The following is a 15,952-nucleotide window of genomic DNA, read 5'->3' on the forward strand; positions in this document are numbered from 1 at the left end:
AGACGTCTCAATCCCTTCCTACCGTACTATCAACCTCGAATCCGATGCGAGTGAGAATCTGCGACCCGAAACCGACGATGACTGCGCACCGTCCGCGATTATCGCAGCTCCTCTCGCTGTCCCCCAACTCGATGCCTCACACATGATTTTCGGCGTCGCAACAACACTGGAGAAACTCGAAGAGTCCCTAGACGGATTTGCGCACTGGGCCGGAAACACAGGAGCGAAGATAATAGCAGTCGTCGAACAAGGCGGGTCATTTACAAGGTCGAGGATTAAGGACCGGGCGAGCGAACTAGGAATAAAATTGACAATCACCCAAACCGAGGACGACCGATTCGACCGGTATTTTTCTCTTATCAGGGTTCTGTACCAGGCCATCAAGGACTCCGGCGCGGAGTCTATAGCGAAATGGGCGGTGTTGATCGACGACGATACTTTCTTTCCCTCGATGCGGAATCTAGTTTCTCGGTTTGAGGGGTACGATGCGTCGGTGCCGCAGTATATCGGTGGGATGACGGAGGATATGGCGCGGCTGTCAAAGTCAGGATACATGGCGTACGGCGGCGCAGGGATCTTCCTCTCGATACCGCTACTGTCGGACCTGCAGTATGTCTTTGAGACGTGCCATTCGTTTAAAGATAAGGGGGATCGCATGCTGGCCTCTTGTATCTACGCGCACACGAACACAAAGTTTACTTGGGAACGTGGTCTCTACCAACTCGACCTCCACGGAGATGTCTCGGGATTCTTCGAGTCGGGTCGCGACTTGCCTCTCTCAGTGCACCACTTCAACTCGCCCTCCTGGTTCGAAGTTGATATGGGGTCTCTGAGTAAAGTGGCGAGTATATGCGGCGATGAGTGCCTTCTCCATCGATTCCACCTGTCAAAGTCAAAGGACTGGTTTTTAATCAATGGGTTCTCTGTTATTGGAGATAAGACGATCTGGAATGATCCAAGGCCCATGGAGCAGACGTGGCAGAAGAGCGAGTACAAGGGCGAGGATCCGTTCGCGTACAGCCTAGGGCCGTTGAGGAGGGTTGATAAGGACAAGGTCTCGATGAGGCTGAAGGGGGTGGTGGGGGATGAGCAGGAGAGAGGAAAAGAGGAGAGGGTCAGGCAACTCTATGTGCTTGATGGGACGGAGGAGAAAGCGCCAAAAGTTCTGGAAGTTGTCTGGACGCTTGTGGATGGTGCAATAGATTCATAGACTGTACAATAACTAGCGAGTACATGTTTCAGTATTTCCGTGGTAGCTTGTAAATAGGTAGGTACTGCCTGCTGTTTCATCATAAGCCCTAACTCAAGGAACCACCAAGAGCTAGATGGATATGAGACAGCAAGCCTCAGTCTCTTCCATCTCACCGTTCGGTCGTTCCCAACTCAATCCTATAAATCTTTTCCCTCCCAAAAACATACAACCAACTCCCAGCCCAAGCCATGTTAACCGCCACATCCCCCTTCGCAACCTTGATCCTCCCCAACAACAAACCCCCCTTATCAAAAACATCCACACTCCCCGTAACGGCCGCATAAACCCTCCCCTCTTTATCCGTCTTGATCCCATCGGGAAACCCCGCGTCCGCATACGCATAGATCTCTCTATTCGACAATGCATTCCCCGTGATATGGTGGGAGTAAATCGTCCTCCCACCATGCGGATCAGCACTTGTGTTCCCGCGATTCGTAACAAAGAGTTTAGTTTCATCAGCGTTGAAAGCCAGTCCATTCGGGTTGAACAGCGCCCCCTCCGCAGCACCCGCAACCTGCTTGATGTTCCCCGTGGCCATATCCCATCGGTAGACGCCATTCGCGAGTTCCGGGAAGAGCGTCGTGTAAAGTTATCGTAGCCATAGTATCCATCCGTGAAATATGCGATCCCTTTCCTTGAGACGACAATATCGTTGATAGAGTTGAATCGATGTCCGTAGAAGTTATTCTTCACGACCTCCGTCTTCAGTGTTACGGGGTCCATTCGCACGACGGCGCTGGGGGTTGTGTAGTTCCCCTCTTGTGCCCAGTAGACGCTTCCGTTGAAGTAGTATGCCCCATTTGCAATCGTAAGTGGTGGGGAGGGGTAGACTTTGCTCGTGATTGGGTTGGTAGAATCGCTGATGTCGGTTTTCCAGATGTAGGGGATAGCTTGCATTCCGTGACCGGGCTTCGGGGAGAAGAGCTCGGCTGTAAAGAGAGAATTGATCTCGGGGACGTAGACTGTGCCGTCGTGGATTTGGCGTTGCGCGTAGGCTGGGGGTGGGGGAAAGGTGAAGATTTCTTCGACTCTTTTCTCGTCTAGGTGCGAGGAGATTTTAAGGAGCTAAGTTGATTGTGTGTTAGTCATGTGTTCGAGTTGAGATGATTGATGGGGTGTTTAAGTACCTTGTAGAAAGAGTCATCGTAGGCAATGAAAGAGGCGTTGGCGATGATCTCGAGGTCCTCGCTGATTTCGGAGGAGGGAGGGGCGGATGGGAGGAGCGAGGTTTCCCAGACCGGGACGGTCACGTTGCGGTTGAAGTTTTTATAGGGGAAGACATCATTCCATTCTTTGGAGATATGCACGACGGAGGGGCCGGCAGTGAGGCCCTGGCTGAGGGCTGCCGCGGGGAGCGCAAAGAGGATGTAAGAGAGCTTCATGGTGAAGCTTGTTGGTTTCTTTTTCTGGGGTATGGGGTACGGAGTAGAAGCAATGCCAACAGCCTGTTACTTATCTATTGCTTGTCTGTCTATGTAGTTTCCTCACTGCTCGGTATCATCCCGTTTGAAGCTGATCAACGGCCTCGGACAGAAACCGTGTTTAGCAAGCGTACTCTAATCGAGTAGAGGTGCTAACAAGGATCCTGACCCTGATCTATATCCAGACCGAGAACACTTAGATCCAACACAATACCTCCACCATTCACAAAACGAACCTGTACATAGGATGCGCATCCCCTAGGTCTGCAATATCACTCGGTGCATACTGCGGATCACTAGCTCCATGCTCGCGATCTCGCCGAATGTTTTCCGCGCTGAGAAACCAGCGTAGGATAAGCGAAATGGCCGCTGCGCCGAACAACACCCCCGCGCATATCCACATGCCCTTGGAGTATATTGGACCCTCGTTAGAAGGAAAGATGCGAGCACCAAGAAGCGGACCGCACTGGCCGATCATGCCAAATATAGCAAGACCAACTCCGCGCTTAGACGACGAGCCTTGATTATCTGTTACCCAGGTGAACGTAAGGGAAACAGCGGGGAACACTCCGGCGCAGATAAGGAATGTTGCGAAGAAGCGGATGGCGTTGGTTGAGACGGTTGCCAGTACGACATATCCTGCACCGCCTAGCAGTGCAAAGATGGCGATGAATATACCTCTCGCCTGGTACCTATCAGAAGCGAAACTGATCGCTACACAGAAAGCGCATGCTGATAGATATGGAATGGCGGATAGTCCTTCTGCTTGTGTATTCGAGAACCCCATGTCGGCTAAAATTGTAGGCAGGTATGCGGGAAGGGACCCGAATGCAGTATTCAGGCAAAAAATGATAGCGGCTTGAAGGTAATTTTTATAATCGTTGAACGCAGCAAAAGCTTGCTTGAGGTCGATCTTTTTCTCCTGGTCATTACCCCGGCCAATGACGGCTCGCTGCCCAATTATTTGATTTTGACTCTCGTCTAGGAATGGACACTCGAATGGGCCATTGGGAAGGTAAAAATATGCGACCACTGCGAGAATGATCGTAGGCGCCCCTTCTTGTGGATGGTTAACTGCAGCACGAGATCTTTCGTTGGGAACTTACCAATAAGAAATATCAACTGCCAGTGTTCGAGACTAGTATTCTCAGCGTTGACAACGCCATAGGCGATAGCAGAAGCTATTCCATTCGCCAATGGCGCGCAAGACATGAACAACCCATATCGTAGCCCCATTTCTCGGCGGTGGTAGAAAAAGCTCAGATACAGAGCAATGGCAGGGACGAAACCAGCCTCGAATATACCAACCAAAATTCGAAGAATAAGCAGCCCTGCATAATTCACAGTCGCCGCTTGAATCATATCCATGGTCCCCCATCCGACCGCCATCAATGCTGCCCATAACTGCCTGGGTTAGTATACCATCTCACTATCCTGACAAAAAACCCACCGGGAGCGGAACGATTTTCCATGCCAGAATCAACTAATCACCCACATCAGTTCTCTTCCCGCCTGACATGGAGTGTCCAAGCTCACCCAGTGGAAACAAATGTAGGCGATGTAGTACACCGTGACGATCATTGAGTATTGTGACGAGCTAATGCTCCAAGATTTTCCCATACCTGCCGTATATGCGTTACCGATGTTACCTCTGTCCATGTAAGAGCAGAGGTACAACCCGCCGAGCCTATACCAAGCTATTAGCCCAGCATGATCATCTTGAGAGACCGGTAGCAAATATACGCACAAGGGAATCAGATGCCAATCCAACCGCCTCAAGGCTTGCCTTTCATCTTCCTTGCTCCACGATGGCTCATGAGGTGGCTGAGTTTTCTGCAGCGTTGGATCAACGTTCTCCAAATAGTTAACGTCCCCCATACCGGTAGGTGCTGCGGGTTTTGGCATGGTATCGGCAGCAAAAATAAAGTTCAAAGAGCTTGCTTCAGTCAACTAGCACGTACTGATTGCTGGGCGCCATTCTTGGCTGTATTTTTATCTCTGGGCGTTGACAATCCTGCGGTGGAGGTTGGGGATACCCACGGCATCTTTCCGAGTCAACATTGGGGTACCGCTCGCAAACACCCCGAGAATTTAGTAATCCACGGATTTCAGCGAAGAGCTGTGGTCTCGTGGAGAAGCGGAAACAACGAGCTGCCATTTTAGCGAGCCAAGAGGGAAAAGACTGTGTGGTCTCCAGAACTCCAGAAAATGGATTTTGCTCATCTCTACTGGAACGGTTGGCCAAAGGAGCCCCAATACGCCATGTCGGGAACGAACCCGCCCCCAAAGTCATAGTCATCCAAATTCCAACCCAGCCAAGAAGTCTCAATCTGCATGTCAGGGTTCATATCCACGAGTTGTTGCATTCCATCAATCAAGGGTAAGTCCGTCCGCTCAGCCACGGTATCTTCCACTGAGGGGGTGTAAAGTCCTTGCTCCTCGGCAGTAGGCAAGGGTGTGTGTAACTGATGTTGCATTCTGGCAATGTCTGTCCTTGCAGCAAGCGGCCTAAAATAAGGTCGGTTCCTTTTGTCCGATAATGTGTTCCTTTGATTCCTGCTGTCGGTCCAGAGCTGTGATCCCGATGACCACTGTGGATCGAGGGTTGACCGGATGATCTCGATGCTTCGCCTGATGCCCGGGGTTTGTTTAACTTCTGTTTCCAGCATCTGTAGCGTGATGGATAGCCGGTCAGAAGCTACTTCAGCAACTGCTTTATCATCATGTTGCATAAGTTGTACGTCAATTGTGGCGGCTGTGTAAACGCAGTATGATATGAGATAGCTTTGATACTGAAAATTGAACAATCGTCCGTAGGCCCGGAAGAGTTTATTCACGTCGATTGTTTGTTCGATGCAGACAGCCTGGGCTCGTAATGCTAGTGGATGTTCGCGGAGCTTTACGTGCCATCTCCACGCAAAAAAGGGGCGATATGTGAGGATGAGAATGGTGTGGTAGAGAATACTTCAATTTGTTAGCCCAGAAACCGAGATTAGAAGTTGAGATTGGCAACTTACTTGAGACAAAGGATATGAGGTGGTACACATGTTTGCAGACTTGCTGCATCATCGATGCGGAGAGAGGCCGGCAAATGTTCATGAAAAGAGTGCAATTTCTTCTCAAGAGCAAATATCGCAGTGGGGTTGATGTTACAACTAGCCTCGTTGTAAACGGTACTATAGCTTTCATTGATGATCTATCTGAGATTAGTTGATGCTGGACAATACACCGGATTTCATACCTCAGTAAGATTGCAGAAATATTTGAAAGTCAAGGTGCTGTGACACCTGGTTTCGGGGTATATCTTGTCTGTCTCCAAGAGGTGAGGTGGCTGCCATAGGTCTTGATCATCAGACAGATCAACTATATATGGTCAGCAAGATCTATTGCAGGGTGCTTGTTGATCAGAATTGGCAAGACACGGTCTTTCCAGTGGGACATACATAGAGCAGACGATGTATACGGCATTTCTTTCAGCGATGGCGGTCTTCCAAGACACAGACTGATAGATCTTGGGCGAGCATCTAATCAGGAATGTTTGAAGTAGCGAGATTACTTGTAGAGAGTACTCACTTGTCCCATGCGTAAACGGAAAGGTATAGTCGTTTTCTGACCTCAAGGTCATCTGGCTCGAAGTCCTTCGTCAAACCTAGGCTGCCCCTTTTTAAGTGCAATCCAAGGTCAGTAACCATCCGAATGGCCTATGATGGTCAGCAAGCCAGGATCAACCAATTTGTCAATAATACACCGACCATGCCTGTGTATAGCCAGCCTTCACTACTTTTGCCCACTGCACATTGCCGACCTCCCAGTATAAGGAGACCCTGAATGGTAGGAATACGAGGCTTGCTTTGTTGCATTTCCTCAATCAGGAGCACCATTGCTTCTCGTAAAAAGGCTTCACCTCTTTCAAACGGAGCAAACCTTGGGTCATCATCCGGCATATGCCGACACGCATGTGCGAGGATTATGTTGAACAGAAACTTGGAGAAATAAGGACCTCGGAGGGCCATGTCACGAAAAAAAGCTTGTAGGCATTAGAATGTGCACCTGAGGCAAGTTTAACAAGCGCGCTTGATAGACCTACCGCGTCGATAGACACAATTATGCAAAGGGGCCTGCCATGCCCAATAGACCTGAAGTAGGCTAGCGCAAAGAGTCGGATCGGCCTGTGTATACTCTGAGATACTTGCATATGCTATTCGCTCCCATGATTCTTGAAAGCGAGAATTTGAGGTCAACCATTTTTGATGGTAAGACTGCATTTCTTGGAGCGCGGTTGCCTTGTCCTCTAGCTCACCAGCAAGAGAACGGCTGGCAGGAGGGGCGTGGAATCGGGAAGTAGCGCCATAGTATTGTTGCTTAATGTGCTGTTAGCATGTTCAGGAAGAAGATGAGAAAAAATCCACACTGACTCTTCCGTCGACATCAAGGCTGAAATGGGCGGCACCATCATAAGAGACATCCCCTGACAGGACTTGTCTTTCGTGGTCCACAATGGTCGGACTACACTCCTCTGCAGAGGGGATGGGCTGTTCCTGTTCGTCCTGTCGTCGCTGGCGTAATTGCGAAACCAATTCCGCTAGGCGATGGTCTCTCGAGGCTGGGTCTAGAGTGGCGATCTCTTCGATTTGGCTTTCCAGCTCTTGCAAACGAGTCTTGCATACTTGCAAATCCTCAGTGAGACGGGCCACGAAGACCGAGTGGTCTTTGTAATGGCATGTCTCTTTGGAGCGGGAACAGTTGACGCAAGTTGGGCGACGGCCGTCGCACTTGACCTTTCGGCGACGACATTGCAAGCATGCGAAGCCGTACTTTCGGGCCTTGCTTCTTGAAGGTGTCATAGCAAAGCATGAGGCAGTTTGCTAAGTAGTTACAGCGGGGTGGAAATTCTGGGGTAAATATCGAAGATGGAGAGTTGTGGCGGGGAAGTCGTTGAGACTTGGGAAAGTTGGTGAGAAGGGGCTGGCTGGCTGGCTGGCTGGCTGGCTCCACCGCTCCAGCTTATGAGCACCGCGTCCAGATGGAGATTCAGGTCAATTTACGGGCGAAGATTTATTGTCAAGGGACTTGCGTGTAGAAGCTCGAAATTGAACATTTAATTTGACTCGTCACGGCTGCATGCGGCAGCGCAGCTATACAGCCTTCCACATATGATCATTGAAAGTACACTATCCAGCACATGCTATCGTTAAAAGCAGTTCTTCATTCTCAACAGACCAGCGGCACTCAGCGATTAGCCAAGAGCATATCTTGATATAGATAGCCCCGCCCCTCCCCGCATTTACCATTTAAAGAATGTACCGGAATTTGGGGTGGTCATCACCAGCGTTGATCACATCATCCGGCATCTCATCACCGTCAACAGGGCCGTGAAGAGAGTTGCGTCGTTTGTTCTCACGGCTCATAAGGAACCTTAGGCTTTGGGCAACGAGCGCTGCAAAAAACAGGAGACCCGCGCTGATGGCCATTCCTTTGACGTAAAATGGGCCTTCCTCCTTCGGAAAGAATCGCGACCCTGCAATAGAGCCAGTCTGGCCTATCATGCCAAAGATCACAAGCCCAGCACCTCGTTTGGAGGCTGAGCCTTGGTTATCAGTCACCCAGGTGAATGTTAATGCTACTGCGGGGAAAACACCACCGCAGATGAGATAGGTAGCAAAGTACCGTACTCCATTGGTTTTCACGAGTGCCTGAACAAGATATCCTATAGCACCAACACTGCTGAGTGCGCTGAGGAAGTAAGAGCGGTTACCAACTCGATCAGACATGAAAGAAATTCCAAGACAGATAAAGTAGGCGGCGAGGTACGGCGGTGCGGAAAGGCCCTGCGCATGGATCGACGAGTATCCAATATCCTTGATTATGGTAGGTAGGAAGGCCGGCAAAGCAGCAAAGGCAGCCTAGAGATGTCAGTATGTCTCTGTAACGCCTCAGGCTCTCGTACTCGCGAAATGCCTTACATTTAGACAGAAGATAATGATTGCTTGAAAATAATTCTTATAGTCGTAAAATGCTGCAAAGACCTGTTTAAAGTCTAGTTTGCCCTTTTCTTCGACTCCACGGGCCATGAGAGCTCGAAGGCGGATAATTTCATTTTCTCTCTCGGTCAGGAATCGACATTCTCCTGGTCCTTTAGGCAAGAACATGTACGCGACGGGCGCCATCAGAATGGTTGGAATTCCCTCTAAAAACACAAACGTGTCAGATATTCAGAGTTACATACCGGAGTGGAGTCTCTATCCACTTACCAATGATGAATAGAAGCTGCCACTCAGCAAGTGATGTTTTCGCCTGAACAATTCCATAGGCTAACGCGGAGGCGAAACAGTTTGCAATGGGGGAGAAGGAGATGAAAAGACCGTATCTGAAGCCCATTTCAGACCGGTGATAGAAGAATGAGAGGAAAAGCGCCACTCCAGGTGCAAATCCCGCTTCGAAAAGACCAATAAGACACCGGAGAGCTAGCATCCCAGCGAGGCTGCTGGTCGCCGCCTGTAGAATACTTGCAGCACCCCAGCCGAAAGTCATGATAGCAACCCACAACTAATCAGGTTAGAATGTACGCATACATGAAGCAGTGTTTGAAGACTCACGGGAAGAGATACTACTTTCCACAGCAGAATGAACCAATGGAAAGCGATATAGGCGATGTAATACGCCGTGATAATCCAGGAGTAGTGGCTGGAGGTGATGCCCCAATCTTCGCCCATTCCAGCAGTATAGGCATTTCCTATATTGCCTCGATCGATATAGGAGAGCATATATAACACGCCGAGCCTACGAACGTTAGCAGGCATTCTAGCAGTTACCCAGGAGCGAGGCTTCTGACAGAGGAATTAGGTTCCAGTCGAGCTTGCGAAAGGCCTTAGTCTTTTCTTCGGGCGTATATTGGGCAAGTAGCTCATCGGCCGACACATGCTCAGCGCGATCAGACACGTCGGCTTTCTCAATGTCTATCTTAGGGGAGTCCATCTCGATGCAAAGAAGATAAAGGTGATAATCAGAAGGTCTATGGCTGTCTGTCAGGAATTGTGATGCAAGACAGGAAGTAGTCAACGCCATTCTAACCCTTCTTTTATAGAATTCATGATTCAATCTGTCTATGTGGAGGACCTTGACCCCGGGTTTCAATGTTCAACGACCTGGGGGGCAATCTGGGGAGAGCCCGAGCCGCGTCGCTAAGATACCGACCAGTGTGGAGGAGGCCTTTCGGCATAATGCCACTCACACATGAGCCAGAGTATCCTTTCGTCCGGTTGCGGGATAGTTATGCACCATGATCGTCCAGGCAGGAGAGATTGACATTATCGCTGGGGACATATGAGGTGATTTACCCAGTAGACAGAAAGGGAGGAGAATGGGCAGAGGACCAGGAGACCTCATACATTGCGTATCACGTGAGAAACTAGTCCTATTCAGGTGGCTAATTATTCTTCTAAGTTTTGCTGAGAGCTCCTCCTCGTACTTCTTCATTATCCCATGCTACTTATTTCTACCTGAGCAATTCTGTCTGGGGCCAGATTCTATGGAAATGCTTTGACTATTTGAGCTATAGTCTATGACACAGCCCCATCAGAAGGTCGCAGTAGCGTTAGGCGGACTTGCTACACCTCCGGCAAGATTTAGAGGCTGACTAGTCAATAAAAACGACCACCGACCGAGCTTTTTACAAGTGTCACTGAGTTCTTCCAGATCCCAGCACTCGCCGATTGGCATCCCCCAGCCGCTTAGAAAGACCTCGTGCATGCATACCCCGAAAGGTTTTGGAGACGGCCAGGCCTCGTAGGCAACCGTGTCGCTGGCCACCGCAGCAAACTGTTGCTCCCAATGCCAGCGAATGGCCGCTTCAGATGCCTCCACTCCACAAGATGCCCGGTCGTCTCGGCCCCCGAGCCTCTCTTTCTGCTCATCGCTAAGCTTCGAGTATGCCGCCGTCCATCCGGTGCGAATAATGAGTATATCTCCACGTCTAAAAGTGGTGTGTTGCTCGCGGGCGACCTGGAGAAGCTGCTCGAGCGGTATAGCTTGGTTTGTGAAAGGAGAATGTGGTAAGTTATTCTTCTGAGCGTATGAGTACCAATCAAGTAGGACGCCGCGCGTTACGATTGGTTTTGTTGCAATATCTGGAATGGGCTGTCAGTCTCTTGATGGAAATCGTGTGATGTGCGTGCCTAGACATACTTTGAATACCGATCTTGTCTGTCGTCGAGATCTCATGCTGGGTGGTTCCGTTGTAGAACTGTTTTGTCTCTGCATAGGGATAGTGTCTCAGCCCGTCCCAGTGGCTGGAGCTTTGTGTGTTGAAGTCCAGCTGTACGATATCAGTCTCGCATTTTTAGTTTGACACTGGGCTGCCTGGGATACGTACCTCGTCATCATTTGCATGTCCTTTCTCAATCAAAGTGTGGGCACATGGCTTCCTCCGAGGGTTCATCGGCTTGAGGGGAATATGCAGTGGGAGACTGCTAGAGTTAGAGGGGCAGCCGAAAGACCATACGCGATAGATATTTACTTCAGATTTACCGCCCTACCCAAGATAATCTCTTCCGAGGCTGCTCGCGTGACTTCTTCTGTGATCAGATTCAGAGCACCCAGTTCATCGTTAGTGCCCCAGAGGCCCCAGGCTGAATACTTGGGGTCATGTTTGCGCAACGGCAACTCATGAAATGCAGGCCGCGAAGCCTTTGCTATTGGGGTTGATTTGCGCGTTGGAGTAGGGTCGACGTTTCGATCTTTGTCGCCGGTAATGGCCTTGAGCAACCAGTGGAAGAGGGAGAGATTCATATGTGCCATTCGGAAGAGCATCATGCAAGTGTCAATGAAAGGAAGGAGAAGGAAACACAAGTCAAGGCTCACTGATGTAAGGCCCAGCACCATGCGGTGCATACTTTAGTAGGTGAGCATCTTATCAACCGATCTGCCATGCTCCCCACTCGGCATCATTCCTGAGGAGTCGGTATCTTACCGACCCCGCAATCACTCTCATATATAGCTTCATTTTCCTGAGCTCCTCTATCTCCAACACCTCCAAACAGCGCCAACAATGGCTTCAGAATTCAACATCCTCACACCCAATGCCATGCTCGGCTATGGCTACAAAGCTGAGCACTTTTGGTATGGTGTTGAGAAGTTTTCCCCTAAAGCAATCATCGTTGACAGCGGTTCGACTGATGGTGGCCCTTACAAGCTTGGTCTCAATAAAATGACGTGCGGCCGCGAGTCATACATTCGAGACTTGACGCCGATTCTGCAAGCCTGTTTTTACAAGAAGATTCAGGTTCTTATTGGCTCCGTCGGAGGGGATGGGAGCGACAAGCATGTAGTTGAGATGTTCACCATCGTGCGGGAGATCGCCGCAAAACAGGGGTTGTCGTTCAACGTTGCGACGATTTCTGCTGGCTTCCAAAGGGAGTTGCTGGTCGATCGCATCACGAGTCAAAAGGTCAGCCCTTGCGGTCCTGTTGAGGAATTGACTGTTGAGAGCGCCGAGAGAGCAATTGATGTTGTTGCCCAGATAGGCGCAGAGCCGTACGTACCTCTACAACTAAACAAAGATGTGAAATCTGACATTTCTAGTTATCTGAAAGCCCTCGAGTCCAACCCTGATATCATCCTCGGCGGTCGCTCCTATGATCCCGCCCCCTTCGCCGCTTTCTCGATATACCATGGTGTTCAGCCGGGCGTTGCTTGGCACATGGGAAAGATCATGGAATGCGGCGGCATATGTGCCGTGCCCAAGGGCCGGTCAATGATTGCTACTATGCGTGCGGACTCATTCGATCTCACGCCGCTGGCTCCTAAGGAACGGTGCACTCCTCTGTCTGTTGCGGCACATACCTTGTACGAGAAGACACGCCCGGATCGTCTGCCTGGCCCGGGAGGTGTTTTGGTCCTCGACAATGCATCGTATGAGCAGTTAACTGAGAAGACTGTGCGTGTGCGTGGAGCTAAGTTCATCCCCACCCCGGTGTATCAGGTGAAGCTAGAAGGGGTTGAGAAGCTGGGTTATCGCACCATCTTCATTGGAGGAATCCGAGATCCCATTCTGATCAGCCAAATAGACGAGTTCCTGGCTGAAGTTCGGACCTACACACAGAACCTCTTCCCTGAACTCGACCAGTCACTACAGTGCCGGCTGATTTTCCACTTTTACGGCCGCAACGGCACCATGGGCCCGATTGAGCCCACGGCAATTGCCGGCCATGAGCTCGGGATCCTGGGTGAAGTTGTCGCTCCGACTCAGGATTTATCATACACGATTGCCAACAATGCCCGGGCCTCTATCCTACACATGCCATACAAGAACCAGGTTGCCACGACGGGCAACTTCGCCTCGCCGTTGTCACCGCACGAGACACCAGCTGGGCCCGTATTTCGGTTCAATGTATATCATCTCGTGGACTTACAACAAGGTGAAGAGACTTTGCTGTTCCCAGTAGAGGTATCAACGATCGATAACCCTCGTAAATCGGAGTCTCTGTGTCCTGGCCTCACAGACCTGCAAAGAGAGCAACTCGCCACCGAGCCGCTTGAGCCACTCTCGCAGAAAGCAGTGCCTCAAGGAGCATGCAAGATGCTGGAAATTGCGAGAATTATTCGGTCGAAGAACTCTGGTCCCTTCGAGCTGACTTTCGACATCATGTTTGACAACGAAGAAGCTTACCGACGAGTCAAGAACGCAAACATTCTTACCAACGAACGCATCATGGCACTCTATCACCTGAAGCCTGAAGATATTATCACAAATATGTTCTTTGAGCCCGCGCTGGCATGGAAATGCACGATTCGCCGGCCATGGGAGCAAGGCACCGTCGGCGAACGAGATACTCTAGGTACTCAGCAACACGGGCCATTGCTAAGCATCAGAGTGCCAGCCCCGACAGAATCAACAGCCTTTCAGGATCGGTCTGCATTCAGCGCAGCGGATAGCGTTAAGCACATCTGGAACGAACTCAGCCTTCCTTCGGAGGCCCTCACTCAGCTTCATCTCCCTGGTGACGGCGGGCTAGGTCTCCCATCGTCCTTCAAGGTCGGCCACCTTGCTCAGGCCTCTATCGGACTGTCAGCCCTCCTGGCTGCATTAATACACGCTCATCGCAATTCAACATCAACACTGGCAGTCTCGGTTCCCCTACAGCACGCGGCCATAGAGTTCAAATCTGAACGGCTGTATACCCTTGATGATAAACCCGCACCCTCGCCTTGGGGCCCAATTGGCGGTCTTCACAAAACCGCCGATGGACACGTCCGCCTCCACGACTCCTTCCCCAATCACCGCGATGGCGCAAAAACCCTTCTTGGCTGCTCCTCCTCTGCTAATCGGCAAGAAGTTGCCTCCAAAATCACACCCTGGCGCGCCATCGACCTCGAATCGGCAGCATTCGACTCCAAACTTGTCATCTCCGCGCTCCGCAGTTACTCAGAATGGGACGTCCTTCCTCAAGCGCGCGCAATCGCCGACTTCCCCATTCTCCTCCGAAAACTCGGCGACGGACCAAAGGTCCTCCCCCAGGGACTGCAATCTCCAAATGCCGACAAAGCCCTCCGCGGACTACGCGTCCTCGAGTTCTCCCGCGTGATCGCCGCGCCGCTAGCGGGTAAAACACTCGCAGCGCACGGCGCCGATGTCCTCTGGGTCACAAGCCCTAACCTCCCCGACCTCCCAACCATGGACCGGGACTTCGGCCGCGGAAAGCGCACGATCCAACTTGATTTAGATTCTGAGGAAGATCGAAAGGATCTTGACACCCTCCTTGAAGACGCGCATGTCTTCATTCAGGGCTTTCGACCGGTATCAATTGCGGCTCGCGGTCTTTCGCCGCAAGACTTCGCAACCCGCTTCAAAGACCGCGGCATCATTTGCGCAAATATGTCCGCTTACGGCCCCTCAGGGCCATGGTCTAAAAAGCGCGGGTTTGACTCCCTGATTCAGACCTGCTCTGGTATGAATGTGTCTGAAGCCGAACACTTCGGCGCGAACGAGCCTGCGCGCCCGACGCCGTGTCAAGCACTGGACCATGCGGGTGGGTACTTCCTTGCCGCTGGGGTCATGGCGGCACTCTATAAGCAAGCAACTGAGGGTGGAAGCTGGGAAGTGGACGTCTCGCTTGCCGGTGTGATGAAGTATCTTCGGTCATTGGGACAGTGGTCGGGTAAAGAGGGATTCCAGACGCGGGATTATACTTGCACAAACGATGTCCCTGAGGAGTTCTTAGAGACGCGAGATAGTGGCTTTGGGGCGTTGACTGCGGTTAAGCATTCGGCTAGTATTGAGGGCGTTGCTGTGGGGTGGGATATCATGCCGAAGCCGCTTGGGAGCGACGAGAAGAGGTGGTTGTGATTTTGTGTAGTGTAAACTTAAGCAGGGATCGTTCTCTCTTATCACAATCCAATTGATAGACCTCTTTTTGAATCAAATATTAAAATATGGAATTCCATGTTCGAAGCTCAATTACTCTCAGGGAGGGTGCGGGTCTAGCACTAGGAACGGTGTCGGTGACGGCCCGTCAGGCTCCAGCAAGCGCCGTCGAACGGCTACGGGCCCCGGGGCCGCTCGCTGTCAGCCTGTCATCCTTCCAAGTTCCTTTAAGAATTAGGAGTCGCCCCGACTCCTGACTTCGACTCTCAGTCCCTGACTCGTCATGCTTGGGTAATCACTGTTTGACCATGATGGGGCGAAGGCAAGGCAAGGCAAGGCAACTGCCTCAGTCAGATCACATCACCTTGTGAAAAGAAGAACTGTATGATACCCCTCAATCCCTCCTCATAATTCCCAATCATCAATGTGACCAACGCCACAATCCCCGCTGGAATCCTTCACCCAGTCCTCCAGAATCCAGAATCCTAGAAGTCAAAAGCCTTCAAGTTCCTTCCACCTCTGAAAACCCAGAATAACCGAGAAGCAAAGCACAGACGAGGGGACGTATCTCCAGTTTACGTACTTTTGCCCAATCCTAATCCCGGCATCTGCGTTCCTCAGGGCTAGAACGCCAAACTAGTCTCAGATCCGTCACCGGCCCGCTGGGCAGCCTGGGATATGTTTTCCCCCCTCGCGCTCTTGATCCCTGTTGGTGGCGCTTTGTGAAGACTTTGCAGCAGGGGGCGCTGCCAAGGGGCCGGGGGTTTCATCCTTCGCGGGTTCCGGGTTGGAGGTTCTGGGGTGGGTTAATCTATATCCTTGTTTGTTTTTATTGAGTTTGGACTATGGTGTGTAGGATATGTCTATACAGTAGTTATACTTTATGACGATGTTTTGTTGTTTCAAGGAGACAGGAAG

The 15,952-nt window shown here is 51.0% G+C and overlaps 7 protein-coding genes across 7 annotated transcripts; 2 read left to right on the plus strand and 5 right to left on the minus strand.

Annotated features, from left to right (window-relative positions):
• The first annotated feature begins 571 nt into the window (after window positions 1-571).
• Window positions 572-1,215, plus strand: BJY04DRAFT_188756 (glycosyltransferase family 31 protein). The gene has a single exon (XM_073711275.1). It carries the CDS (start codon window positions 656-658, stop codon window positions 1,208-1,210), a length of 555 nt encoding a protein of 184 aa, XP_073571179.1. The 5' UTR covers window positions 572-655; the 3' UTR covers window positions 1,211-1,215.
• A 146-nt stretch (window positions 1,216-1,361) lies between these two features.
• BJY04DRAFT_218188 (SMP-30/gluconolactonase/LRE family protein) lies at window positions 1,362-2,634 on the minus strand (the record flags this gene model as incomplete). The annotated part of the gene is made up of 3 exons (XM_073716260.1): window positions 1,362-1,766; window positions 1,898-2,317; window positions 2,380-2,634. The coding sequence occupies 3 exons, from the start codon at window positions 2,632-2,634 to the stop codon at window positions 1,362-1,364; spliced, it is 1,080 nt and encodes a 359-aa protein (XP_073571180.1).
• A 100-nt stretch (window positions 2,635-2,734) lies between these two features.
• Window positions 2,735-4,551, minus strand: BJY04DRAFT_227794 (allantoate permease; the record flags this gene model as incomplete). Its single annotated transcript, XM_073718707.1, has 5 exons — window positions 2,735-3,732; window positions 3,780-4,077; window positions 4,124-4,156; window positions 4,210-4,360; window positions 4,421-4,551. The coding sequence occupies 5 exons, from the start codon at window positions 4,549-4,551 to the stop codon at window positions 2,897-2,899; spliced, it is 1,449 nt and encodes a 482-aa protein (XP_073571181.1). The 3' UTR covers window positions 2,735-2,896.
• A 316-nt stretch (window positions 4,552-4,867) lies between these two features.
• On the minus strand, window positions 4,868-7,517 carry BJY04DRAFT_227796 (transcription factor domain-containing protein; the record flags this gene model as incomplete). The annotated part of the gene is made up of 8 exons (XM_073718708.1): window positions 4,868-5,637; window positions 5,691-5,869; window positions 5,915-6,036; window positions 6,117-6,184; window positions 6,247-6,374; window positions 6,426-6,700; window positions 6,761-7,034; window positions 7,089-7,517. 8 exons carry the CDS (start codon window positions 7,515-7,517, stop codon window positions 4,899-4,901), a joined length of 2,214 nt encoding a protein of 737 aa, XP_073571182.1. The 3' UTR covers window positions 4,868-4,898.
• Window positions 7,518-7,964: 447 nt separating this feature from the next.
• On the minus strand, window positions 7,965-9,648 carry BJY04DRAFT_218191 (major facilitator superfamily domain-containing protein; the record flags this gene model as incomplete). Its single annotated transcript, XM_073716261.1, has 5 exons — window positions 7,965-8,576; window positions 8,637-8,860; window positions 8,925-9,219; window positions 9,270-9,453; window positions 9,506-9,648. 5 exons carry the CDS (start codon window positions 9,646-9,648, stop codon window positions 7,965-7,967), a joined length of 1,458 nt encoding a protein of 485 aa, XP_073571183.1.
• A 513-nt stretch (window positions 9,649-10,161) lies between these two features.
• Window positions 10,162-11,461, minus strand: BJY04DRAFT_227800 (putative cyclase-domain-containing protein; the record flags this gene model as incomplete). The annotated part of the gene is made up of 4 exons (XM_073718709.1): window positions 10,162-10,799; window positions 10,858-10,987; window positions 11,045-11,138; window positions 11,189-11,461. Coding segments are annotated over 4 exons (1,048 nt in total), but the record flags the coding sequence as incomplete, so codon positions are not given.
• Window positions 11,462-11,563: 102 nt separating this feature from the next.
• Window positions 11,564-15,016, plus strand: BJY04DRAFT_227802 (beta-N-acetylglucosaminidase; the record flags this gene model as incomplete). The annotated part of the gene is made up of 2 exons (XM_073718710.1): window positions 11,564-12,204; window positions 12,253-15,016. Exons 1-2 carry the CDS (start codon window positions 11,720-11,722, stop codon window positions 15,014-15,016), a joined length of 3,249 nt encoding a protein of 1,082 aa, XP_073571185.1. The 5' UTR covers window positions 11,564-11,719.
• Window positions 15,017-15,952: the final 936 nt, after the last annotated feature.

Source organism: Aspergillus karnatakaensis, assembly GCF_047715665.1.
Source record: "Aspergillus karnatakaensis strain CBS 102800 unplaced genomic scaffold BJY04scaffold_24, whole genome shotgun sequence".
Classification (NCBI taxonomy): domain Eukaryota; kingdom Fungi; phylum Ascomycota; class Eurotiomycetes; order Eurotiales; family Aspergillaceae; genus Aspergillus; species Aspergillus karnatakaensis.